The sequence below is a fragment of the Amblyomma mixtum genome, chromosome 2 (genome assembly GCF_055824585.1).
Source record: "Amblyomma mixtum isolate Tamu chromosome 2, ASM5582458v1, whole genome shotgun sequence".
NCBI classification, from domain to species: domain Eukaryota; kingdom Metazoa; phylum Arthropoda; class Arachnida; order Ixodida; family Ixodidae; genus Amblyomma; species Amblyomma mixtum.
In genome coordinates, this window is record NC_143013.1 from 73,556,668 (window position 1) to 73,577,663 (window position 20,996).

A 20,996-nucleotide genomic window follows, 5' to 3' on the forward strand; every position below is an offset into this window, starting at 1 on the left:
TTTGATAGAAATTTCAAAAGGATTCAAAATTTTGAGTCAACTTGCGTTCCTTTGTGATAATTGACATCGTGAGTGATGTAACCTTACGACTCCCGCACTGTCTCTCTTGGAGCATTCAAACTTGTTCACTTTGGTACCTAACACAGTGTTTTAATATACAGTCGAGCCCACTTTTAATGGCCGCATTTATAATGAACGCCCATTTCTTATAAATGAGAGCAGTGCAAGCATTAAAGTATGTATCAGGGCAGTGGGACTGCGTCTCGGATACAACATACAACCGTAGTGGCGTAACTCGGTTAGAGCGAACGAAGAGGCGCCCAACATGGTCCCCTGATGGAAAAACTTGGGCTTTCTCTAAATGCGGAGAATGAAGAGCTTTTCCTATCGCACATGACTCTTCCTATCGCACATGACTCTTGCCTTTGGAAAGAACATTACGAGGTCCAGACACGCAACACACAGGGCGAGGCATTGCTGACAAAACGCAGAACGACAGTTTTACCAAATGATGCCGTCAGAAATGCATGCCTTGAAAGGCGACACCTGCAGTGGTGGAAGGCTCGGCAAGTTTTCAACATGTTTCGGTGCACAAGGATGGGTGGCAGAGACCAATGTTAAGTTCAACCATAGCATAGCGAAAAGAAACTCCAGCTCCTGCTTGAAAACTTCTACGCCATGTGTTGCTTTCTCTGACAGTGGTGACAATACTCTTCTCGCCACCGACAGCTGGACACGAGTTATCATTCATGTGCTCAAAGTGTCATAATTGGTGCATCAACCAGCGCATGCTGATAGCAGTTGACAGACCAGGTGGTAATGTTCCCGTTCAAATGTCTTAGTTCGATGCTGCGGATGGTAGTAATGTTCCTGTTCAAATGTCTTTGTTCGATGATGCAGATATAATTGAGGTCGTGTAGATGGGACTGACTGCATATTGCATCGGCAATTGCTTCCATAAAACATGATTTATGGGACAAGGAACGACTGAGGAAGCTGTTGAGCACCTGAATGATTAGACACGTGGATTTGTAGCAACGCGTTATTGATGCACAGATGGCTGGACACGATTTCGCCTGGGATGACTTGGTACGGATCACGACGCTGGCATCACAAAGCCATTGTACAAGAAGTACAAGCACTTTCCCGATGACAATGACGAGGAGATTGATCTGCCATTAGTTTCTGTGAATGCTTTAACCGCGATTAGCTATATCTTATAAAGCAGTTTGTTAACGTTTAGGGCCTCAGCAAGGAACATGCGTACGACTGCTCTGCAGAGCTTGGGAAGCGCAGTGAAATGGCCTCTTTTGAAGAAGCTTACACACACGAGCTTTTCCAGGAAATGAAGGCCAGTTTCATTTTACTTCGTATTTCTGCCAGTAAATATGGAAGTCGACTACTAAGAACCTCGGATTCTGCGAACGCAATCTGCCCGACAGTCAGGTTTGTTTAAGCGGGCTCAACTTTATTCGGGTTGATAGGCTGATTGAGGCTGTAATTTTCGTTGTCATGTTGTCATTCAGTGATGCAGTACTGTTACTCTGGCATCGTGTGACTTTCATTACCACTCTATGGCCATTCAACAGTGCATCCTGGGCAGATTCATTTTGTGCTTGGCACCATGACGTAATTGCGAAAAATTGTCATTTCCGTGCAGTTTTGACTAAAAGCATGACCACTGCGCACCTTTTCATCAGTTAAATTTGCTGCGCTGCAAAACTTTTCTGGAAGTTTTTTTTTGCAGTCATTCCACTGTCTTTATAATTCGGACTTTTTTTTTTTTAGTCCTTCGAGTTTCCAGTCAATGCAGTTTTACTCTGTTGGGAAACCAATGGATTACTAATAACATTTTTCAACCATATATAGCCACTCTGATAATGCTGTTTAGTAAAGACATTAGTGCCTTTCACCCATGTTATATGTTGTGCTAAAGCATTTAGCTACGTTTGCATGGTGAAGTAATTCTTAATTACTATTTGTATGCATAGATGTACAGTCTTTGTCAAAAGTAACCAGGCTGCACGTTTTTCTTCTCAGTCGTATATTAAATCTATTATGCCAGCCCTCGGGCTTTAAACCTATGTATGGTAAGAAGAACCCCTGTTCTCACCTCCCAAGAACTTTTTGACTTTAGGGAAGACGCGAGGGGTCTACTTTTCGAGTGAGAAGCAAACCATGGAGCCTGGTTACTTTTAACAAAGACTGTACATAAAGCAAATCACATTTAGTCTTGGGTCATATTAAAGTACACTTCTGATAATTCAACCAAAAATCTCTGGTCCCTTGAAGTTTGAATAAATGAGAGTCTACATATGTTGGCGAGAAACCTACTGTTCATGCCATAATCGTGTGCAAGCCTTTGTTATTCTTAGCCGTACAGAGGGCAGGACTGGGGAAGAAGCCTTCCAGTTTGACTTGACAACATCTGCTTGGCTACAAGTCTTCACGTATTCGTTTCTTAGCAGCAAGATAGGCATGATTAGTTCACAGCTGGCAGGAGGAAACTCTCCAATGCAGCACACTACTAACAGCATTGCACGAAGGAGTACTTTCTGTCACTGAACAAAAGAGGCACAACATTCCTCAAGCAGGGAATAGCACATTTTCTTCAGATACCTGCATCGCGGCAGGTGGGCATTTATTTTTCCCACAATCTTTGTACGCTGGCTCTTCTCGGCCAAGCACTTGTTGCTGTGAAATACTTATATTAAATAATGTGGGTGGCAAAGACTACGGTGTGTGTGTTCATTCCCTGACTGCAGCGCCTTGAGTCTTGCCCTTGCTCAACAACTAAAGTGTAATGAAAAAAAAGAAAACAGTAAGGCGCCTGTGAGCTTTGTACTTCTAAAGCTTCCCGACTAACTGCTTCTCATTCTTCTGCCACTTCGTTCACGGTGGTTGTGGTGGCCTCGGTTTCTTCTGAAAAAGAGACAAACAAAAAGGTAAGGCCCACTACCTCACTGTCGTGCTGACACAGCCATGCTGGAACCATCTAAGTTCCGCTTCACTCTTAGCATGCAAGTTTACTCCACTGCATGTCACTCCCATACCTTTAAAGGTTCCGGCAACAGGAACAACAGGAAGGACAACACATTGCCGATATAAAACGACACACCAGACACCGCAAATCACACCACTTGCACATAGTGTCTGGCAAAATCAAGTGCACAGTGTGAAAGTATTTATGTACAGCAAAGAAAGAGAGGTTGACTTCAGTTGGTGTGCTCCCAGTTTGGTCCTCTTCATTGAGAGAAGGGGGATAGCATCAAACGGTGACAATGCCAACAGAAGGAAGAAATAAAAGCATATGCACTTGCAACAGCACCATGGCATTCTTGAAAGTTGTAAGTTCACTGTGGTGGAGCACAAACTGTCCAACGTGGTCTTAACATCAAGACCCACGTTAGAAACAAAGGCAGCCCATAACTGCTAATGACAAAAGAATAAAATCACTGAAAGGTTTTTCATTGCCCCATTGAAAATGGGAAAAATTTTCCCCCAGAAAACGTGCCAGCTCTTGTGATGCTTGTAGCACGAGAATCCACCACACAGCAACGAGGAAGGCCTTTCTCATGCTCTACAGTTTGAAATCGCCACTGCACAGTTGTGTCTCAACTCTGGCCATGTTCAGAACTGAGGCTCCCCCCTTGAACCCTTGTTCACTTTGTTTTGTGGCGTCAAGAGCCCCACGTTCCTGCTTTCTACCACAGACCTGACCTCTGCAGACCGACTCCGTTAGATGGTTATAAGTTATAAGTTATAAGTTTTCAGCCGAAAGACCGCACACCTGTGGCAGTGGTGGGGACGAGCTCCTTGACCTTCTGGCTCAGCTCGTTCCTCTCCAGCTGCAATGCCCTGCACAGCTTCTCCAGCTTGCTCACTCGCTGCTGGGCTGCCTCGAGCTCCTTGTCACGGCTCTGCTTCTGTTCACGGAAACCAAACCATGCGGCGAGAGAGAGTTCAGTCAAAGCCCGGGCACAACAGAGCAGAGGTTGCTATCACACAGCTGCCTCTCATCAAATCCGCCGTTTGATTGCCTCCAATGATTTCCTCTTGGCGCTGCTAGCACCGTGGAAGGCACACCACCGTGCCTGATGGAGCCTTTACAATTATACACAGCACGATGGCTTGACAAATCTTTTTTGATGACATGAGCATGCACTTCTGTCTTCTTCTGCGACCAAGATTATAGGTGGTAGTGTTTTGTTTGCACAGTGCAATTAACAGGAGGCTGACGCTACAAAGAATGACCAGGGCTGGGAAAAAAAAAACTCATAACAGCTCGTGATAGTGGCTTGGAGGTCCTTTTAAGGGAGAACACTGCTCTAAAAAGTGAACTTTGAACCGCTTGCTCGATTTCATTGAAACTTGCGAATATCACTGCTGGGACCACCTCTGCCAGATTTTATTATTCAGGGGGGGGGGGGGGGGGGGCTTGTCTTGGTCATTGTAGTGCTTAAAATAAAATGAGATGATTTTCAATCTTGTAGGCCTATTCTTCTCATCTCCTGTTTCTTCAGTAAACTGTCAGCTTAGAAAAACTATCATTCCAATATTACTTAATAATATTGGTATTGTAGCAGGTTTTCTGGAGCGAAATTTTACAAGGAACACAACTGTGCACTCAGTTTGTGATTTTTTCCTTTTTCACACTAAAAAATGACTTTTAAAACATTGATGCAAAATGAAAATGCAATATTATTCTTTATATAGTGTCATTGTTTAGAAATATATGAAAACTAAGCAAAATAATTCCACAGTTGTATGCTCTGGACATTCCTAATGCCATATAACACAAAAAATTAGAAAAATTACCCTGATTTTCAAAACAATAGTTTTCCTAAGCAAGCATAGTCATTCTTGGCATAAAGGTTGCATAACGTGCTTCATACTTATTCTAGAATATTTAAATTTGGCAGAGGTGGTCACGGCAATAATATAAACTAGCCGCACAAGTTTTAATGAAATCGAGCAAGTGGTTCAAAAGTTCACTGTTTAGGGTAGTGTCCCCCCTTAAGAACACCATAGCTGAACTTGGAACAAGCTGGACGCAACCATCAAAGCAATTGTGAAGGAAAAATCAAGCTAAAAGAGGCAGAAATGACCAAGGAAATCAGAACCAACTTCTGTGTCCCTCGTAAGCAGTAATCCACCAAGGTAAACTCCACGCTTTCCTGACAAGCATGCATTTGAACTTTTACTGTATATCCTCCTTTTTGCTCTGATCATTAATATGGTAAGTTATGCAGCTATGCGGCATTTTGTTTTTGCACAAATCAATTTTAAAGTTGATGGTAACTTCGCTTAGAATGATTCCTACGGGCAGCCCTGCATTTGCTATTTCACAAATACTGTTCGTCCTATGATAATTGCTCCAGGCTTGAACAACAAAAAATTAGGCTTTTTTTCTTTTACATCAGACATTTCATGAACACGGTACTTGCATTCACTAATATAGCGGCTCAAATTGAGCGAAAAACCTTTGCCAACAACGTACGTGACACCATGTGAACAATGTTCACCTCTGCAGCACAGTTTTGGTAGCAGTTTGCTGCTTTAAAACAGCATAAATTATTTGTAGAGAGCAGTTTGAGCCATGTAAAGCAACCATCAACTCAAAACATTCAGGAAGCCCCAGCATTATGTTCTCAGATGCACTTGCGTGTCGCTGCACAGTAGTCAGTTATGGAAGAGGCAGTACAGTGCAGGCCAATTTTGTCTACAACATATGAGTGGAACATCGCAGAGTAGAGGAGGCAAAATCTAATGCTAGTGTCCAACTGCAGCATCAGAGCCATCATCAGCAGCAGCCAGATTATGTCCACTGCAGTACAAAGGCCCTCCCCAAAATCAGCAAATATCCTCACCTAATCCCCCCATCCGACCCCCCGCTGCCCCTGGCCACACTTCCCTTCCCTTGGAATCCCCTCTGTTGTTCTAACAGACAATCAGTTTATCTGTTCTTCACATTCCGACATCGCTAACACCAGTTTGTTCTCCAATCCATGCTGCTCTCTCTCTGTTACCCTCATCATTCTCCTTTCCTAAGCCCACTACACTCCCCTTGTAAAAATTTTAGGCCTTTTCATTAGCTCCCACACTTTGGACCCACAGGTGAGTAGTACTGGCAAAATACAACTGCATAATATACTTTTTCTCAGACAAATATCAGAAAGTTGCTATTAGTGTGAGCCAAATGCTATCCAGTCCATTTTCTTGATAACTTCTTTCTCATAGTTCAAATCTGCAGTTACTACTTAGCAGAGGAGGACGTACTCACTTCCTGCTTCCAACATGTTGCTACTTATCACAAACTGTCGCATCCCTCGCACAGTATTGAACATCAGTTTAGTTTCATTCTTAAGTGGAGAAGGCGGTCTTAGAAGGAAAGTTTTTATTACTGGAGTCCCAATTGCAAAATCTTCAGGGAACGGGCTCATGCGTGGCAACCCTGTGCCCCGCCTTCCGCCATACTTGCAAAAGGGCAAGGGCGTCCGCAGAACTGTTTCCAGGGGGGTGCACCCGATGGCCGGGTATGGGGGAGGCGGTAGATTAGCACCAAAAAGGAACTATTTGTGGTCTAAACTGTGCACATGACACAAAAATTAGAAGCAGCAAATTAGTGCTAGGCTTGAAGAACAAACATTAGAATTTATTAATGAACAAAGAATTGAACTCAATAAGCAAAATCTGATAACTTAATATCACCTAAGCGAGCTAATCAAGCTGTGTAGCTGTTTTCTACTAGTGCATAAATAATATCCGTAATTCCAGAGGGGGACAACCCCCCCCCCCCCTCCACCCCCCCCCCCCCCCCCCCCCCCCCCCCCCCCCCCCCCTTTTCAGAAGCCCATGCAAAAGGCACTGACCTCTTCCCAATACCAGCCTGTTCCCTTGGTTCACTGAAGTCTAACACTGCTGTGATCCTGCTAGCAATCTCCTTGGTAAATATCTTGCAGGCAAAATAAACCCAGTGGCTGCTGGCAGCATGCTTCCTTTGCTGCACAGCACACCACTTATGCGCTCTAGCCCACCACCTTTTTGTAGAGGTCAATGCACCCCAAGATTCTCACAAACTCTCTGCAAGCCCTGGTCTGATATCTGAACACTACTTCAGTTTCACACCAGTGAAGGGTCATCTTCCATACCCTTGCAGACATAAGCACAGGAGAGAGCGGACAGTGCGGAAGACAAGTGCAATGTGGTAAAAAAAAAATTCCAATTCACGTAAGGGTTCTGGTGCCGGCATCTATTCCTGACAAAGTCAGCCTGTGCTCTATAGTCTATACACACACTTGCACGTCCTACCTCTGCTGTGATCTCTGTGAGGGCCTTGTTGCTGGCTTCCCAGCGAGACTTCCACTGGACCGTCTCCTTCTCCAGTTTCTTGATCTTCTTGGACATCTGCACAGAGCAAAGGAGAAGGAAGAGAGGTGTGTCAGCACACCAAGATCACAGATGCTGTACAACAGAAGACATCGTGCAATGGACACGCACGGCTCCACTAACACAATGTGGCAGTTTACTGGCCAGATTTGTGCTTAAGCAAAAAAAAAACTTAAGCAAGAAATCTGCGCAGGCAGTGATAATCAAATCTGCATGGCTCAAAATATTTATGCATTTCATTATACATTCCAGTGGAGTATGAAAGGGAACACATTGTCCATGGCCAGGATCCACCATCCATCCGCAGCAAGACATCTACTTTCTCAACCCCAACCGGTACTTTATGTACCAATAAAAGTCTTTATGCAAGCATGTATTAGCTAAAAAAATGTAACTTTTTGATGTAAAAACCATGCCAATATTTGGTCACATTGCAATGGACTGACAGTACCAAAATTTCACTTCAGAACATCTCCTTTTATGTGATTTTCACAACTGAATTAAAATTAGGTGAGACCTTTCGCTTCCACCATACAGCTGTATAGTGTGCTTTAGCTCAGTTTGTCCCTTTTGGAATTCAAACTTGTGGACATTTCTGCTCATTAAAATATGCATGACTTTGAAGTGGGACCCTGAGGTCAGTAAACAGTCTAATATTAAAATGAAGCAAGTTTCAGTTAACGAGACTCCAGCTGTAATGTATACTAGGCTCGTGCAAAAAGTTTGTTTTTTTTGGTTCGAAGCGAATTCAAAGGGAACAGAAATTTTCTTTGAATAATTTAGAATACTGCTGGGACACAAAAGATGTTGAATGGCACAAAAGGCATTTTCAATTATGTGTTTTTCTAACACACAAGAACACTACTTGAAAAAAAATAATAAAAATGTGCAGTGCTGGTGCCCTTTCACGCTGACTCCTGGAGCTCCGTGCAACAAAAATGTCCATCTTTTGCAAATTTGCCGAACCAAAACTGAGGGAGTCAATTGACATGAGGTGCCGGCCTATCTGCAGGGTTCGAGGTGGGTTCGGCCGAGCTGCAGGTATTATGCACTGCATACCGGAGCCTGTTCACAGCACTCCACGTGCCAGAAAAAGGAACTGTTAATTCACATACAAATTGGTTCCACTAACTGCGCCTTTTATCCAGCTTGCTCGCGCTGCCAGGGTCGCTTTCCAGAATGAACGGTAGGCTGTGTGAAAGCAAACCTCCAGAGCATGCCACACACCACAATCCGAATCTACGGGACAGTTGACCGTTAGGTTTTACCGCTCAGTCAGCCGCGCCACACGAGAGCAGAAGGCATGGAAGCTGCGTCATTTTACAGTCTTTGATCGCCACTTTCCTCTAACAGCTGGTCTCAATCTCAAACGCATCTTTGCTCAGGTGCTGCTTTCAGCTGCACGTGCTCAGAGATGCCTTCCCACAGGAAGTACGCTGGACCAAAACCCCATGAGGCAAAGCGTTCCAGAAACGTTATTCGCTTGAGATGAGTACTTTTAGATTTTGAGTACCAAACAATGGGACTGAATCGAGTATCAAATACTTTACTGTTCGACCAAATATTCAAAATTACTGAATATTCTCAGAAGACTGCACATTACATATATCATTTTATTCAGTATAAGCAACCTCGTCACTGTTCATGGCTGCAAAAGTGACATCGGCTGGTACAGTAAAACCTCGTTAATTCAAATTATAAGGCATTGGCAAAAAACGTTCGAGCTATCGAATGATTTAAAAATGAACTGACACAAGCCGGCTGCATCGTGGAAAATTTATCTGGTGAAAGATTGGGCAATGGTCGCCTGCTTCTGAGATGAGCACAGCACGACAATGACTATTTGTCGCATTTCCACCAACGCCTTACTGCGTGCCCACTGTCGGGAGCGTCGAAGCACAGCTGTTCCAACATGGTGCCCGGCATCCTTCACGGTGTGACGCGGTAGCGGTCGAGTCTCCTCATAAGCGGCCATGCTTCGTCCACGGCTGCGTGGATCAGATCAGCGGCCGTGCTTCACTGTATACAAACAGCGAACAGCACGCGACAAGCATGGTTTCGGAGTAAAGGAAACGCGCAGTGGTGCCAATTAGTTTTCGAAATGACGTGCAGCTGGGCTCAGTTGGCTGGCTGATACGCGGCCAATAGCCACCGTTGACGTGGCCTGCAGCGAAGATCCCAAAAGCGAAACCGAAACTACGCGGTCGAACACCTCTCAGAGACGAGGCCACCAGTTTTTCGTCGTCGATATGGCTTACAGCGAAGATCCGAGAAGCGAAACCGAAACTACGCGGTCGAACACATCTAGGAGACAAGGCCACCCGTTTTTCGTCACGCGTGCCATTGCGAACATGTCAGCAGAGCGCAGGCGACTCTGCAACATGCAATTCAGGTTTCAGTAGGGCTAGTTTAACGACCGCTTGTTGTGCCTGCGATTCCTACATGTAGCCTTCCTTTGGGAGCCCATTTAAATTATTCTGTGTGAGGCCTGTACCATCTGAATTAGCGATCGTCTGAAGCCGTAGACTTGCACGGGCGCAGGCTGTGCTGGCAGTTCGAATTATCCGGATTTACGAGTTAACGGGGGTTGAATTAACGAGCTTTTACTGCAGACAGACTTCACCAAATGTTTCACTATGCCACTGCTGCCGCAAAGAATTTAACGGAGCTTCATGACAACTGTGCCTATTAGAAGAGGTTATGAAGATAGGAAAGGTACTACGGGGCATGTAGCTATGTTTCGAAAGTGTAAGATCTGATTTGTTCCCAGACCAGTCAATTTATTTGAAAGTATAAATACATTCCCACTGAAACTTAAAATTTCTACTTAAGGAGTTATGGCTGGTGCTGAAAAGAGTAATACCTCACAGCTGAAAAAAGTACATCTGAGATCCCACTTCCCATCTCGAAATCCTACAAAATGCTAGCCATCGACAGCGCCGTGAAGAACAATCACGAGCGAACCTCGCCTCCCTTCATGGCCTGGGTGGGTACCTGTCCCAAGGTTGCCTCAAGCTTAAAAGCAACGGCAAACCAGTGAGGACTATACTAACATCCTGGCTGCAAGCTGTGTGCATGCGCAGTAGGCTTGTGAAATAGGTCTCTTGGTTAGCTGTGCCCAGGGCGATCAAAATCGTACTCCCGGCATAAATCAGGACGTTCTACGTCCGCCGCTTATGAACGTGGGTGGCGCTGATGAACACTCTCAAGGTTACGTTACCTGTAAACATAAATACCCCCGAAAGCAGAAGCAGAAGGTTTGACAGCCGTCGCCGTAGCTCAGAGGTAGAGCACCGGACGCGCAATTCGGAGGTCGTGGGTTCGGATCCCACCGGCGGCATGTGGTTGTTTTTTCTTCTGCTTTTCTAATCAATTAGCTTTAAGCGATAACATATTCAGCAATATTCTAAATTGATGAACACCACAAAATAAATACATTAATTAAAAAAAAAATCCCCTGTGCTCCTTGGTTTCTGTGGCTGTTGGCTTCTGTCATATTTACAACGAGCCCCTCATCCCCTTCCTTGTTTGCTAAAATTACGGAGGGCACTGCTCATGTACTTTGAATGCGAAAGCATAGTCTCATTGTGAGCTCTATTGCGAGGTTCAGTAAAGATTCCTTCCTTTCTAATAACACACCTACTCATTAGCACGCAGTCATCAGAAAACTCACGCACTAGGCTCACCTTGATTCGCCAAGAACAACACGTTTTTGTGGCCTATGGGTTTTGAGCTCGCCTCGCAATCTGAAGGTCCTTGTATCAATTCCCTGCACCTTCGGAACAAATTTTATTTTTCTTCTTTGCTGCAGACGTCACTAACTTGTGGTTTACTGCACGTCACGCGAAAGCAATGGTGACGTCACTGAAGAATTTCGTGCCACAAACAGTGACGGTCGCCACCTTTTGTGCTACGGGAGGACGTGTAATGCTTTTGCATTAAAGAAAAAAAAAATGCTTTGGCAATAGTTGTTACGTTACATTTTTCCAGCAACCTGACCGTGCCTGCGCTCACCCGCCATCCCATCCCTCAGATGTTCTGTCCCTCAGTAAGAATAGATGAGCAATACAACATGTCGGCACAAAAAGAAAAAGTAGGCGGTGATGAAGTCATCGAAACCACACAGTCTGTGCGTTTCCAATTTCCGTGCCTGTGCTTATTATGTTGAGCAAACCCCACTGAGTCGTGCCACCTGCCTACCTACGACAGGTGTCGGCCGACTCCCCGGCTCAAGGGTGGGCAAGTACCTTCTCCATGTCAAGCTTGAAAGTGCGGAACAGCTGGTTGCTTTGGGTCAGGGCACCCTGGAACTCCTCGTACTTGGTGGCATGTGACGACAGTTCCTGGCGAAGGTGCGACTCCCGGGCCACCAGTTCAGCTGTCTTGCGCTCTGAATCAGACACCTGCTTCAGCACCTGCAGGTGGGAGCAGCATTGGTAACACAGCGACTTTCAGTGAATTGTTGATAAAGATTACCAAATATTGCCGAATATAAGTCGACTCCGATTATAAGTCGAGCCCCCAACTCGTGGCCCCCTTTGGGCAAAAAAAAAGTTAGACTCCGAATTTAGGTCGACGCTGCCACACCCTGTGGTCCTAGCTCGCCCAAAAAGTTTTTCAGAAGGCCGAGTCATAAAGAAACATTTATTTGTTCACGAGACATCTCTGACTCGTCGTCGCTTATGAGGAGACAGTCGCGATCATCATCTTATGAGCCACTGCTGCCACTGGTTTGCGGATAACAAGTTGCTATCATATTACAACAAACCTTTGGTGCATATCTCAATTAAATTCAAGTTTTTTTAAGCAGATCCACTTCCGCACCGTGTCTGACAACTATTATGGAATTACGAGCGCACAGGGCGATATTTTCCGCGACTTGGTCGAAATTACTTTTGACCCCGCATATAGGCCGACTATAAGACTCTGCATATACGTTGACTCCGATTATAAGTCGAACCCTCAACTTTGGAAGGACATTTAAAAAAAAAAAATGTCGACTTATGCGCGGCAATATACGGTAATTATGACACAAGGGCAGCCTTGAACAAAGAGAGACACGGCGCAAAGCGCTTTTGTCTACTCAGGGTGGGGTCAAAGACCCATTTCCAAAGCATTTCACCCCAGACAAGCTGAGCACTCAAAGACCATTCACACAAGCACCATCGATCACAAATTAACTATGCAATCAATTTCTCAATGTTGGCCCAAGAACTGGCCCCTCTGAATGACCAGAAAGCTGAGACCACAGTGGTTCTTCTACGACAACTATGCTCCTGAAATCTAGAGTGGCCCATAGCCGACATAAATATCATGTGAAGGATCATAACTATGCAGCCATATCACAATTGCATCACTGCTACCATCTGGCACTCCACCCTTCTTCCATTGAAACATGACAGAAGAGACGGCATGCAGTCTTATGAATTCTTTCATCTAATCTGCTAGTGATGAACGAGTAGCTCTGCGGCAGCTCCTTGGAAGCTCCGAATTCTGAATGATTAGCATTAGCCAAAAAGTAGACAACCACACACCAGATGTTCGACAGCCACAAGTCATCAGTCATAATGACAGCGCTACAGTTAAGCCTTGATGTAACAAAATCCTTGATGCAATGAGGTACGGTATTTACGCATTTGTCACCCTCGTGCAATTTGCACAACCCTAATTTATCACCCAGATATATATAAAAAACATCATCATCATCAGCCTGACTACACCCACTGCAGGGCAAAGGCCTCTCCCATGTCTCTCCAATTAACCCTGTCCTTTGTCAGTTGCCGCCACTGTATCCCCGCAAACTTCTTAATCTCATCCGCACACCTAACTTTCTGCCGTCCCCTGCTACGTCTGCTTTCTCTTGGAATCCACTCCGTTACCCTTAAGGACCAGCGGTTATCTTGCCTTCGCATTACATGCCCTGCCCAAGCCCATTTCTTCCTCTTGATTTCAACTAAGATGTCATTAACCCGCGTTTGTTCCCTCGCCCACTCCGCCCTCTTCCGATCTCTTAACGTTACACCTATCATTTTCCTTTCCATAGCTCGCTGCGTTGTTCTTAACTTAAGCTGAACCCTCTTTGTTAGCCTCCACGTTTCTGCCCCATAGGTGAGTACCGGTAGGATACAGCTGTTGTATACTTTTCTCTTCAGGGATATTGGTAAGCTACCATTCATGATCTGAGAGAACCTGCCATATGCGCTCCACCCCATTCTTATTCTTCTAGTTATTTCCCTCTTATGATCCGGATCTGCGGTCACTACCTGCCCTAAGTAAACATATTCTCTTACTACTTCCAGCACCTCGCTACCAATTGCGAACTGCTGTTCCCTTGCTAGGCTGTTGAACATTACTTTGGTTTTCTGCATGTTAATTCTTAGCCCCACCGTTCTGCTGTGCCTGTCTAACTGATTGATCATGCTTTGCAGTTCTTGTCCTGAGTGCCTTAGCAAGGCAATGTCATCAGCGAATCGCAAATTACTCAGGTATTCTCCATTAACTCTTATCCCCAACTGTTCCCATTCCAGTCCCCGGAATACCTCCTGTAAGCAGGCAGTGAAGAGCATTGGCGAGATCGTGTCCCCCTGCCTGACACCTTTCCGTATTGGAATTTTATTGCTGACTTTATGGAGAACTATAGTAGCTGTGCAATCGTTATAAATATCTTCCAATATTTTCATATAACACTCTTCTACACCCTGATTCCACAATGCCTGCATGACAGCTGAGGTTTCCACTGAAAAACATTTGCTCGCATATTTTACGCTCCCGGGTGCACCAGACCACCAGCATGCAGGGGGGTGCACGCAAGGCAAGCCTAGGAAGATAGTTGCAGCCATGCTGCCGTGTGCGACTGCGAAAAGTGTGAATGGCAAGGGGACAAACTGAGCACCATTTACTCCGATAGCTTGCGCTAACGGTCGCTTTCCCGGATGAACAGTTGCGGGAGCAAACTTCCAGAAACCCCTGGCACGCGCCGGAATCTGACACTACCATGCAGTTCGCTGTTTTGTTTGTCGTTAGTCAGCTAGGCCACAGGCAAGAGCGACGATTGATTGACTTTTATTTCCATTTACCTCTGACTGCTGGCTTCACGACTGTATCACGGAACGTTTATTGCTCTGAGCTGTGCGTGCACCGTTATGCCATGCCACGGGGAACTACATAACGTGGGACAGGACAGGAGGGTATGCATTTAATACTTGGAGTAACCTTTATTTGATTTTTTTTGTCCGGCGACAGATAACAGTTGGGAAGCCGATGTGTAGGCGGAAATATATAGTACATAGGTATTGTGCGTTATGTAAAGTTTCTTAGGACGTGTTCACAAAATCTCACATAATTTGTGCAGCCCTCTTTTGAAGCCCTTAAAGAAAAAGTGCGCAAATTATGCGAGCAAATATACGGTATTCCAGTTTTGATAACCTTGCACCCAAGGAACACCATGTACTTCTAGATTAAATATAACGAAGCAGATGTTGCTGCGCTTTCAGCATAACAAAATTTCATTGCTGGCTCAAAATGCAACCAGGGAAAAATTACTTCACAGACTCGAGCGCTTGAGCGGAGCATGCACTGAAGCGTGCATCAGAACGTGAAAGTAGGCACCACCCCGCTGGCAGATGTGGACCACAGAGGCAGATGGAAATACAATGATGATCATAGTGGCACACCATCTGGGGTAGTATGGGAGAGGCTGGCACGAGCGTTGGCACAGCCTGCCAGGCCAGACTATAGACCAGATTCTTTTACCCTCACACGCAGGCTGCTGGCGCACCCCTACTCTCGACACCAGTCGCCATCTATCGGCGCGCGCGGACCGATGGACTGCGGGTCGCGCCGGCGCGCGCGTAGAATGCATGTTTACGTGTTCGCTTCTGCCGTTGTTGTGCTGCATCAGCTAACGTATGAGAGTGTGCGCTGTGCCTCACTACTCACATTTTCCCTCTACCAGACAGTACTGCGGTTATCTTGCGCGCAGTTAGTCGTTAACGTGACATCTGCGAGTTTTTTTTCCGTTCAATTGGATGTGAGTAAGTGCGGCAAGGCAGTGCGCGTCTGTCTCGTTGTTTGTGCCCACCATGATGATATTGATATTGATGATTAGCGCTCGTGTCCTGTCTTCACCTTTCCTGTGTCTCGTTTTTCGCGCTACGTTTTTCAATTATGATATTCTGCTGGCTCAGAATTCTAAACGCTGGCACCGCAGCGGCGACGCTGCTCCACCAAGCCGCTGGTGCGGCGGCGCTGCTCAGGGAAATTCTGGAATAGTAATGTGAACAGCAAGGATTTTTCGCGCGGAGCAGTCGGCCAGGTAGCGTACGGACTGGAAACCGACACTTCTAAGCATATTTCTGCGCTGGCGTGTCGTTTGTTGCCGTCTTTTACGTGCGCTAGCATCTATGATAATTTTAGGCGCAGGAATGTGGATTTATTGATTTGAATCAGTGGTATAGTAACTGGATAGGCGAGCTACAGACTGAAGGTTGTCCCGACGAAGCGCGTCTTTTCGATCACCTCCTTGCGCTGAGCTTGCTCTAGTTCCCATTGAACACATTTCATGCACAGGATTGCAAGCACGACCGCTACCGATTTCAGTTGCTCTTTCCGCACGCATGCCATAGGGATCAAGGGGGGGGGGGGTAAAGAGTTTACCGTAGTGTCTTTCTGCTTTTGCTATCTACCTTAATCATAGGAAAATATGCGCGATTTTAATACATTCATTCACACTTAGCCAAACGCCTACGCAACGCTGTCACACGCGCCGAGAGCTACCGAATGAAATGAACGCGACTTTGGACCTCACAATTCGTGAAAGCTGGATTCGCTGCTAATATCTATTCAAGCTTTGATAATTTGAGCGAAAGTACGTTTTTACGCACCAGGTTGCATAAACCATGAAAAATTTTGTTTTTTGTTGGCGCTGCGACTCAGTTAAGCTCACAGCGGTAATTTGTTGATAAACTGGCGCACCACGCATGCGACAAGAAAGCCCTGTTTGCGGGTGGTACTTTATGGCCGAAGGATTAAGAGTGCATGGGAATTGGAACTGCATGCTAGCCGCACACCTAATACTTGATATTGAACAAAAAGTTTTTTTTTTTTTTGCAGTGGACCACCAAGACGGTAGCGATGTAAGCACGAGCGCGTTCTAAGCGTCAGCACAATTCACGTGAATGTCAAACTAAATGTCATTAAAACGCATCAATGTGCTCCCTTTGATAACGTGAATACTTCCTGCAACACAGCCACGCAGCGGAAGTATGCTCGGCAATGTTTTTTTAGCGCCCGAAGCGCGGCTATATGCAGGCGCGGCCGCGGAGCTGCCGCAGCCCCGCAGTCCTCAAAGAAACGCCCGCACCGCGGCGCACCAGTCGGCGGAAAATGGCCGCGCCCAGGAGCGGCTCTGGATTCTGGTCGATAGCTCTCACTATTCTACTGACGCTGAATAATACCAGTGCCACACGGACAGATTTAATGCCATTAAGTGCTTACTGCCTTAAGTTTTAATGGCATTCGTGCAGTGCCACACACAAATTTAATGGCATTCGCCTTACTGCTATTCGCGACCTACTGAGTTCGCCACAACTCATTCGCTCGTGCAATGCGTACTCTCATTCCCATTCCACACGCAGAAAAGCATGCGGTTTTGCTAGTAACAACTTCCTAACCAATAGGAAATTGTTAATTCTTAACTTTCAGTCAGATGAGTCGTCTATACCACATTTTCGATGCGAAGAGCGCCTTTTTAACCAGCCTTATTGACAGGTACTCTTGACTTGGGTGCTGACATGCGAGTTTATGGCTACTTTTTCAACTTGTAAAGCAGGAACAGCCGCATTTTCTGAAAAATCGTTTTTATATTACATTTGAACAACGTTTCCCATATATTGTGCTCATTAGCAATGTTTGTATTCAGATGAAACTTTTGACTACCTTGCAAGCGTTATCGTCATCGTCACTTTCGATAATGGCATTAACAAACTTAAGGCCGTAAACATTTACTGCCATTTCTTGCGAGCGTGTGGCACGGGTATAAGGCATGCTGCCTGTGTTCAAAGGTAGTGAGCCATGTCTATTGCATTTATAGATCCCTGAGGAGCAGTAAAAGGACTGGAAGGGTCAGTGCCATCGCCAAACCCATCAGCTGTGTAGTTAGTTTCGTGCTTCCCACTCAGATGACGTGTGCACGTGCACAAAGGCATACATACTCGCGCATGGGCTGGACATGGACAAACGACAAGGCACAGAATAGCCTGGGTTCATTTCATTGGGTGTACATTTGGAGGGGAGACGGCTAGGCCAGCTGCTAGGATAACTACCACTGCAGATGGCCTTCCTAATTCCTTTCTTTCAAGGAAGCACATGTGATGATATCAATGCTCGACCACTTGCCACTACAGCTTTTTTCCCCCTCTCCCAAAACAGTGGTCTCTCACGAACTCACTTAATTTGAATGTCTGGATTATTTGAACTGACGGTTTAGTTCCATGACCATTAAGTAAAATATCCTCTCTTTAGTTTAAAATCCACACACACCAAAAAATATTCACTCCCCTTCAAGTTGAAAGTGTCAAATGTCAACTGTATACACATGCAAACGCATTATCTTCTCTTGCACAAGGAGCAGGCCAACAATGGCGCCTTACTCAGTGGCCCAATCGACACTTGTTCCGAAGTCACAAAGGTTGACAAAGGACTGCAAGAAACACCAAAAAGTGGCAACAAGGTTGTTTCTTTCCGGCATGTCCCAAGAAGAGACACAGTGCCAAGGACGCATGAGCCATGCTGTCGCTCACCATCTGCTTCTCGGCCATGAATGCCTGCCTCTCCTGCTGCAGCTGTGCCTGGGCCCTGGCCAGGTGTGTCGCAGTCACCTGCACCTGGAGCTCCTTCTGCTGCAGCACATTGTCCACATTCTGCAGGGGGAGAGCACGGTGGTGGCACATGAGGCACCAATGCTCACAGCACAAAACCAGCTGCATTACACTGCAAATCATTTCTATATTTACACTCAAGCTTAAGTAGCTCCATTTCTTCATGGTCCAGCCATTTGGGTCCAGCTTATAATCTGCAAACCAGCTCCCTAAACCATAAAATTGCCTCAAGTGCAACTCTGAGAGGCTTGAGAAAGGAAAGTTCCTCCATTTCATTGCAAATTTTGCTTCAGCTTCATAAGGTTGACTCCACAATAAGGTCAACTCTCCAATAAGGTCGACTCTCCAATAAGGTCGACTCCTCCATAAGGTCGCCTCCTCAATAAGGTCGCCTCCTCAATAAGGTCGCCTCCTCAATAAGGTCGCCTCCTCAATAAGGTCGCCTCCTCAATAAGGTCGCCTCCTCAATAAGGTCGCCTCCTCAATAAGGTCAACTCCTCAATAAGGCTGACTACTCAATAAGATTGACTTCTCAATGCTGCTTCTAAGCAGCCGACGCTTAGTAAGCACAGAAGTGGCAACCAGAAAGCCACATTAGCAATGAAGTTCAGCAGTATGTGAATGCAGCAACTTCACAAACTGCAAGTCATCATCAATTACAACAGGACCCCAATTATATGCAACTTTCTGTGGACCACATGAAACTGTTGTATAATTCGGACATCACATAATCCTCACATAATGTATGCAGTATTCCCATAATAAATGCGTTACTCTGGCTATCGAAATGAATTACATATAACAGCACTCCTGTTTTCAATCTGCAAGAATTAGAACCGAGATTGCGCAGCCAGGTGACACTTTGACGTCAATGAAATGTGTGTGCACCCTCGCCGCTGCACACTAAGTAGGAGTCACATGAGCCTTGAAATTATGCTTTGGACAATGCAGCACAAATACGGCTGCTCCAAACCTTCCAAGACAATGCGCAGTATGGGCATGCCAAGGACGTGTTGTAGAATGTTTTTATGCGAAGCATACTACTTTAGCTACCACTTCAGCCCTTCACCGTGGTTATGCGCCTCCAAATCACGTGATACATGACGTCACACCATGTGACACGATGACGTCACGACAGTGGAGAAACGGAGGCCCACCTCGCGCCGTCACTGTGGTTGTGCGCCTCCAAATCACGTGATACATAACGTCACACCACGTGACACGATGACGTCACGACAGTGGAGAAACGGGGGCCCACCTCGCGCCGTCGCTGTGGTTGTGCGCCTCCAAATCAGGTGATACATGACGTCACACCACGTGACATGATGACGTCACGACAGTGGAGAAACGGGGGCCCACCTCGCGCCGTCGCTGTGCGCCTCCAAATCAGGTGATACATGACGTCACACCACGTGACACGATGACGTCACGACAGTGGAGAAACGGGGGCCCACCTCGCGCCGTCACTGTGGTTGTGCACCTCCAAATTACGCGACACGATGATGCTTCGCATTCTCCAGGCTTAACCAAGTTAAGCCTCAGCCATTTTTTTTTCTTGATAAAAAAAAAAATTCACGTCGTAAGAGAATAATTTCAGTTCAATCAAACTTTGCCTTGCTCCAATGCTCCCGGCACATGAAAGAGCAGCGACCGAGGTCGGATACACCAGGTCTGCTCTGCCACATGAGGCGTCCTAACGATGGGAGTCGTCCCGTTGCTGCACAGTTTCGTTTTCTGAGCTTCACTACCAGCCAAGCCCAGCTGCAGGCCAGTTAGGATGCTGACTGCCGCGTTGCTGGTCCTTCCTTTTAAGAAGGATCAGTTGGAGACTGCTGGTTTAGTAAAGATATCATTGTCTTTTACCCATATTTTATGCTCTAATACCTTAAGCTACATTTTCATTACGCATTAGGCCCAAAATACTATTCAATGCATAGATACGCATTGCAGCAAATCACATTTAGCCTTAGCTCATATTAAGGTGCACTTCTAATAATTAAAACTTCTCATAATTCAAACAAAAATCCCTAGTCTTTGAAGTTTTAATTAATGAGAGTCTACTGTATCTATAATAAGGGAGTAAATACTCATTGGCATCCACCCAAGCGCAGCCATACGGCTAGAAAGGAAAGCTATGCAGCTTTCTCAGAAACTTCGTAGTTAAAGAAAAATTCGCCCTGGTTCGGGGTTCGAACCCGGGACCACCGCTTCACCGGAGCAGTCGCTCTACCAACTGAGCTAACCGGGACGGCAAGCTTATGGTAGGGCGAGAGCGAATTGATCAATAACTCGAAGTAGGAACAGTGTTGGTCAAATGACAATGTGACAATGTCGGAGATAAGAGGCACTGGCCTTCTCCCAGACGTCGTAGTGGTCGATGAGGGCCTTCAGCCTCTGGGCGAGCTGCGTGTTCTCCTCCTTGAGCTGCAGGCTGCGTGACTGGTTCTCCTCCAGCACTGCCGTGATGTCCAGCAGGGTCGTCTGGAACTTGGACGCCACCTCCCGGCGCTTCTCCTCTTCATCCCGGATGCGCATCAGGCACTCGTCCTGCAGGCAGGTGCACAAACATGGGAAGGCCAATGCTCGCACCTACTGACATCCACAAACATGTTCAGCGATTACTAGTTACACGGCTATAAAGGTGTTACCGTACAGCACGGAGACCACAAAGAAACTGATGTCAATGAGAGTATTACAGATGGGCATAAGCTGAAGGCACACTCCAAGAGA

At 46.0% G+C, this 20,996-nt stretch overlaps 1 protein-coding gene and 1 non-coding gene across 3 annotated transcripts in view; one reads left to right on the plus strand and one right to left on the minus strand.

Moving 5' to 3' along the window:
• Positions 1-2,586: 2,586 nt before the first annotated feature.
• LOC149359740 (alpha-taxilin-like) overlaps positions 2,587-20,996 on the minus strand; it is a 34,740-nt gene continuing 16,330 nt past the window's right edge. For both annotated transcript variants that reach the window (XM_089571868.1, XM_089571867.1), the window contains 6 exons: positions 20,619-20,813; positions 18,189-18,308; positions 11,637-11,804; positions 7,312-7,407; positions 3,791-3,926; positions 2,587-2,922 (listed from right to left, as the gene is read on the minus strand). In XM_089571868.1, the coding sequence (XP_089427994.1) occupies positions 2,873-2,922; positions 3,791-3,926; positions 7,312-7,407; positions 11,637-11,804; positions 18,189-18,308; positions 20,619-20,813 (765 nt within the window). In that variant the 3' untranslated portion in view covers positions 2,587-2,872. The remainder of the gene's footprint in view (positions 2,923-3,790; positions 3,927-7,311; positions 7,408-11,636; positions 11,805-18,188; positions 18,309-20,618; positions 20,814-20,996) is intronic.
• TRNAA-CGC (transfer RNA alanine (anticodon CGC)) lies at positions 10,658-10,729 on the plus strand. Its single transcript has one exon. It is a non-coding gene; the product is annotated as a tRNA-Ala (tRNA).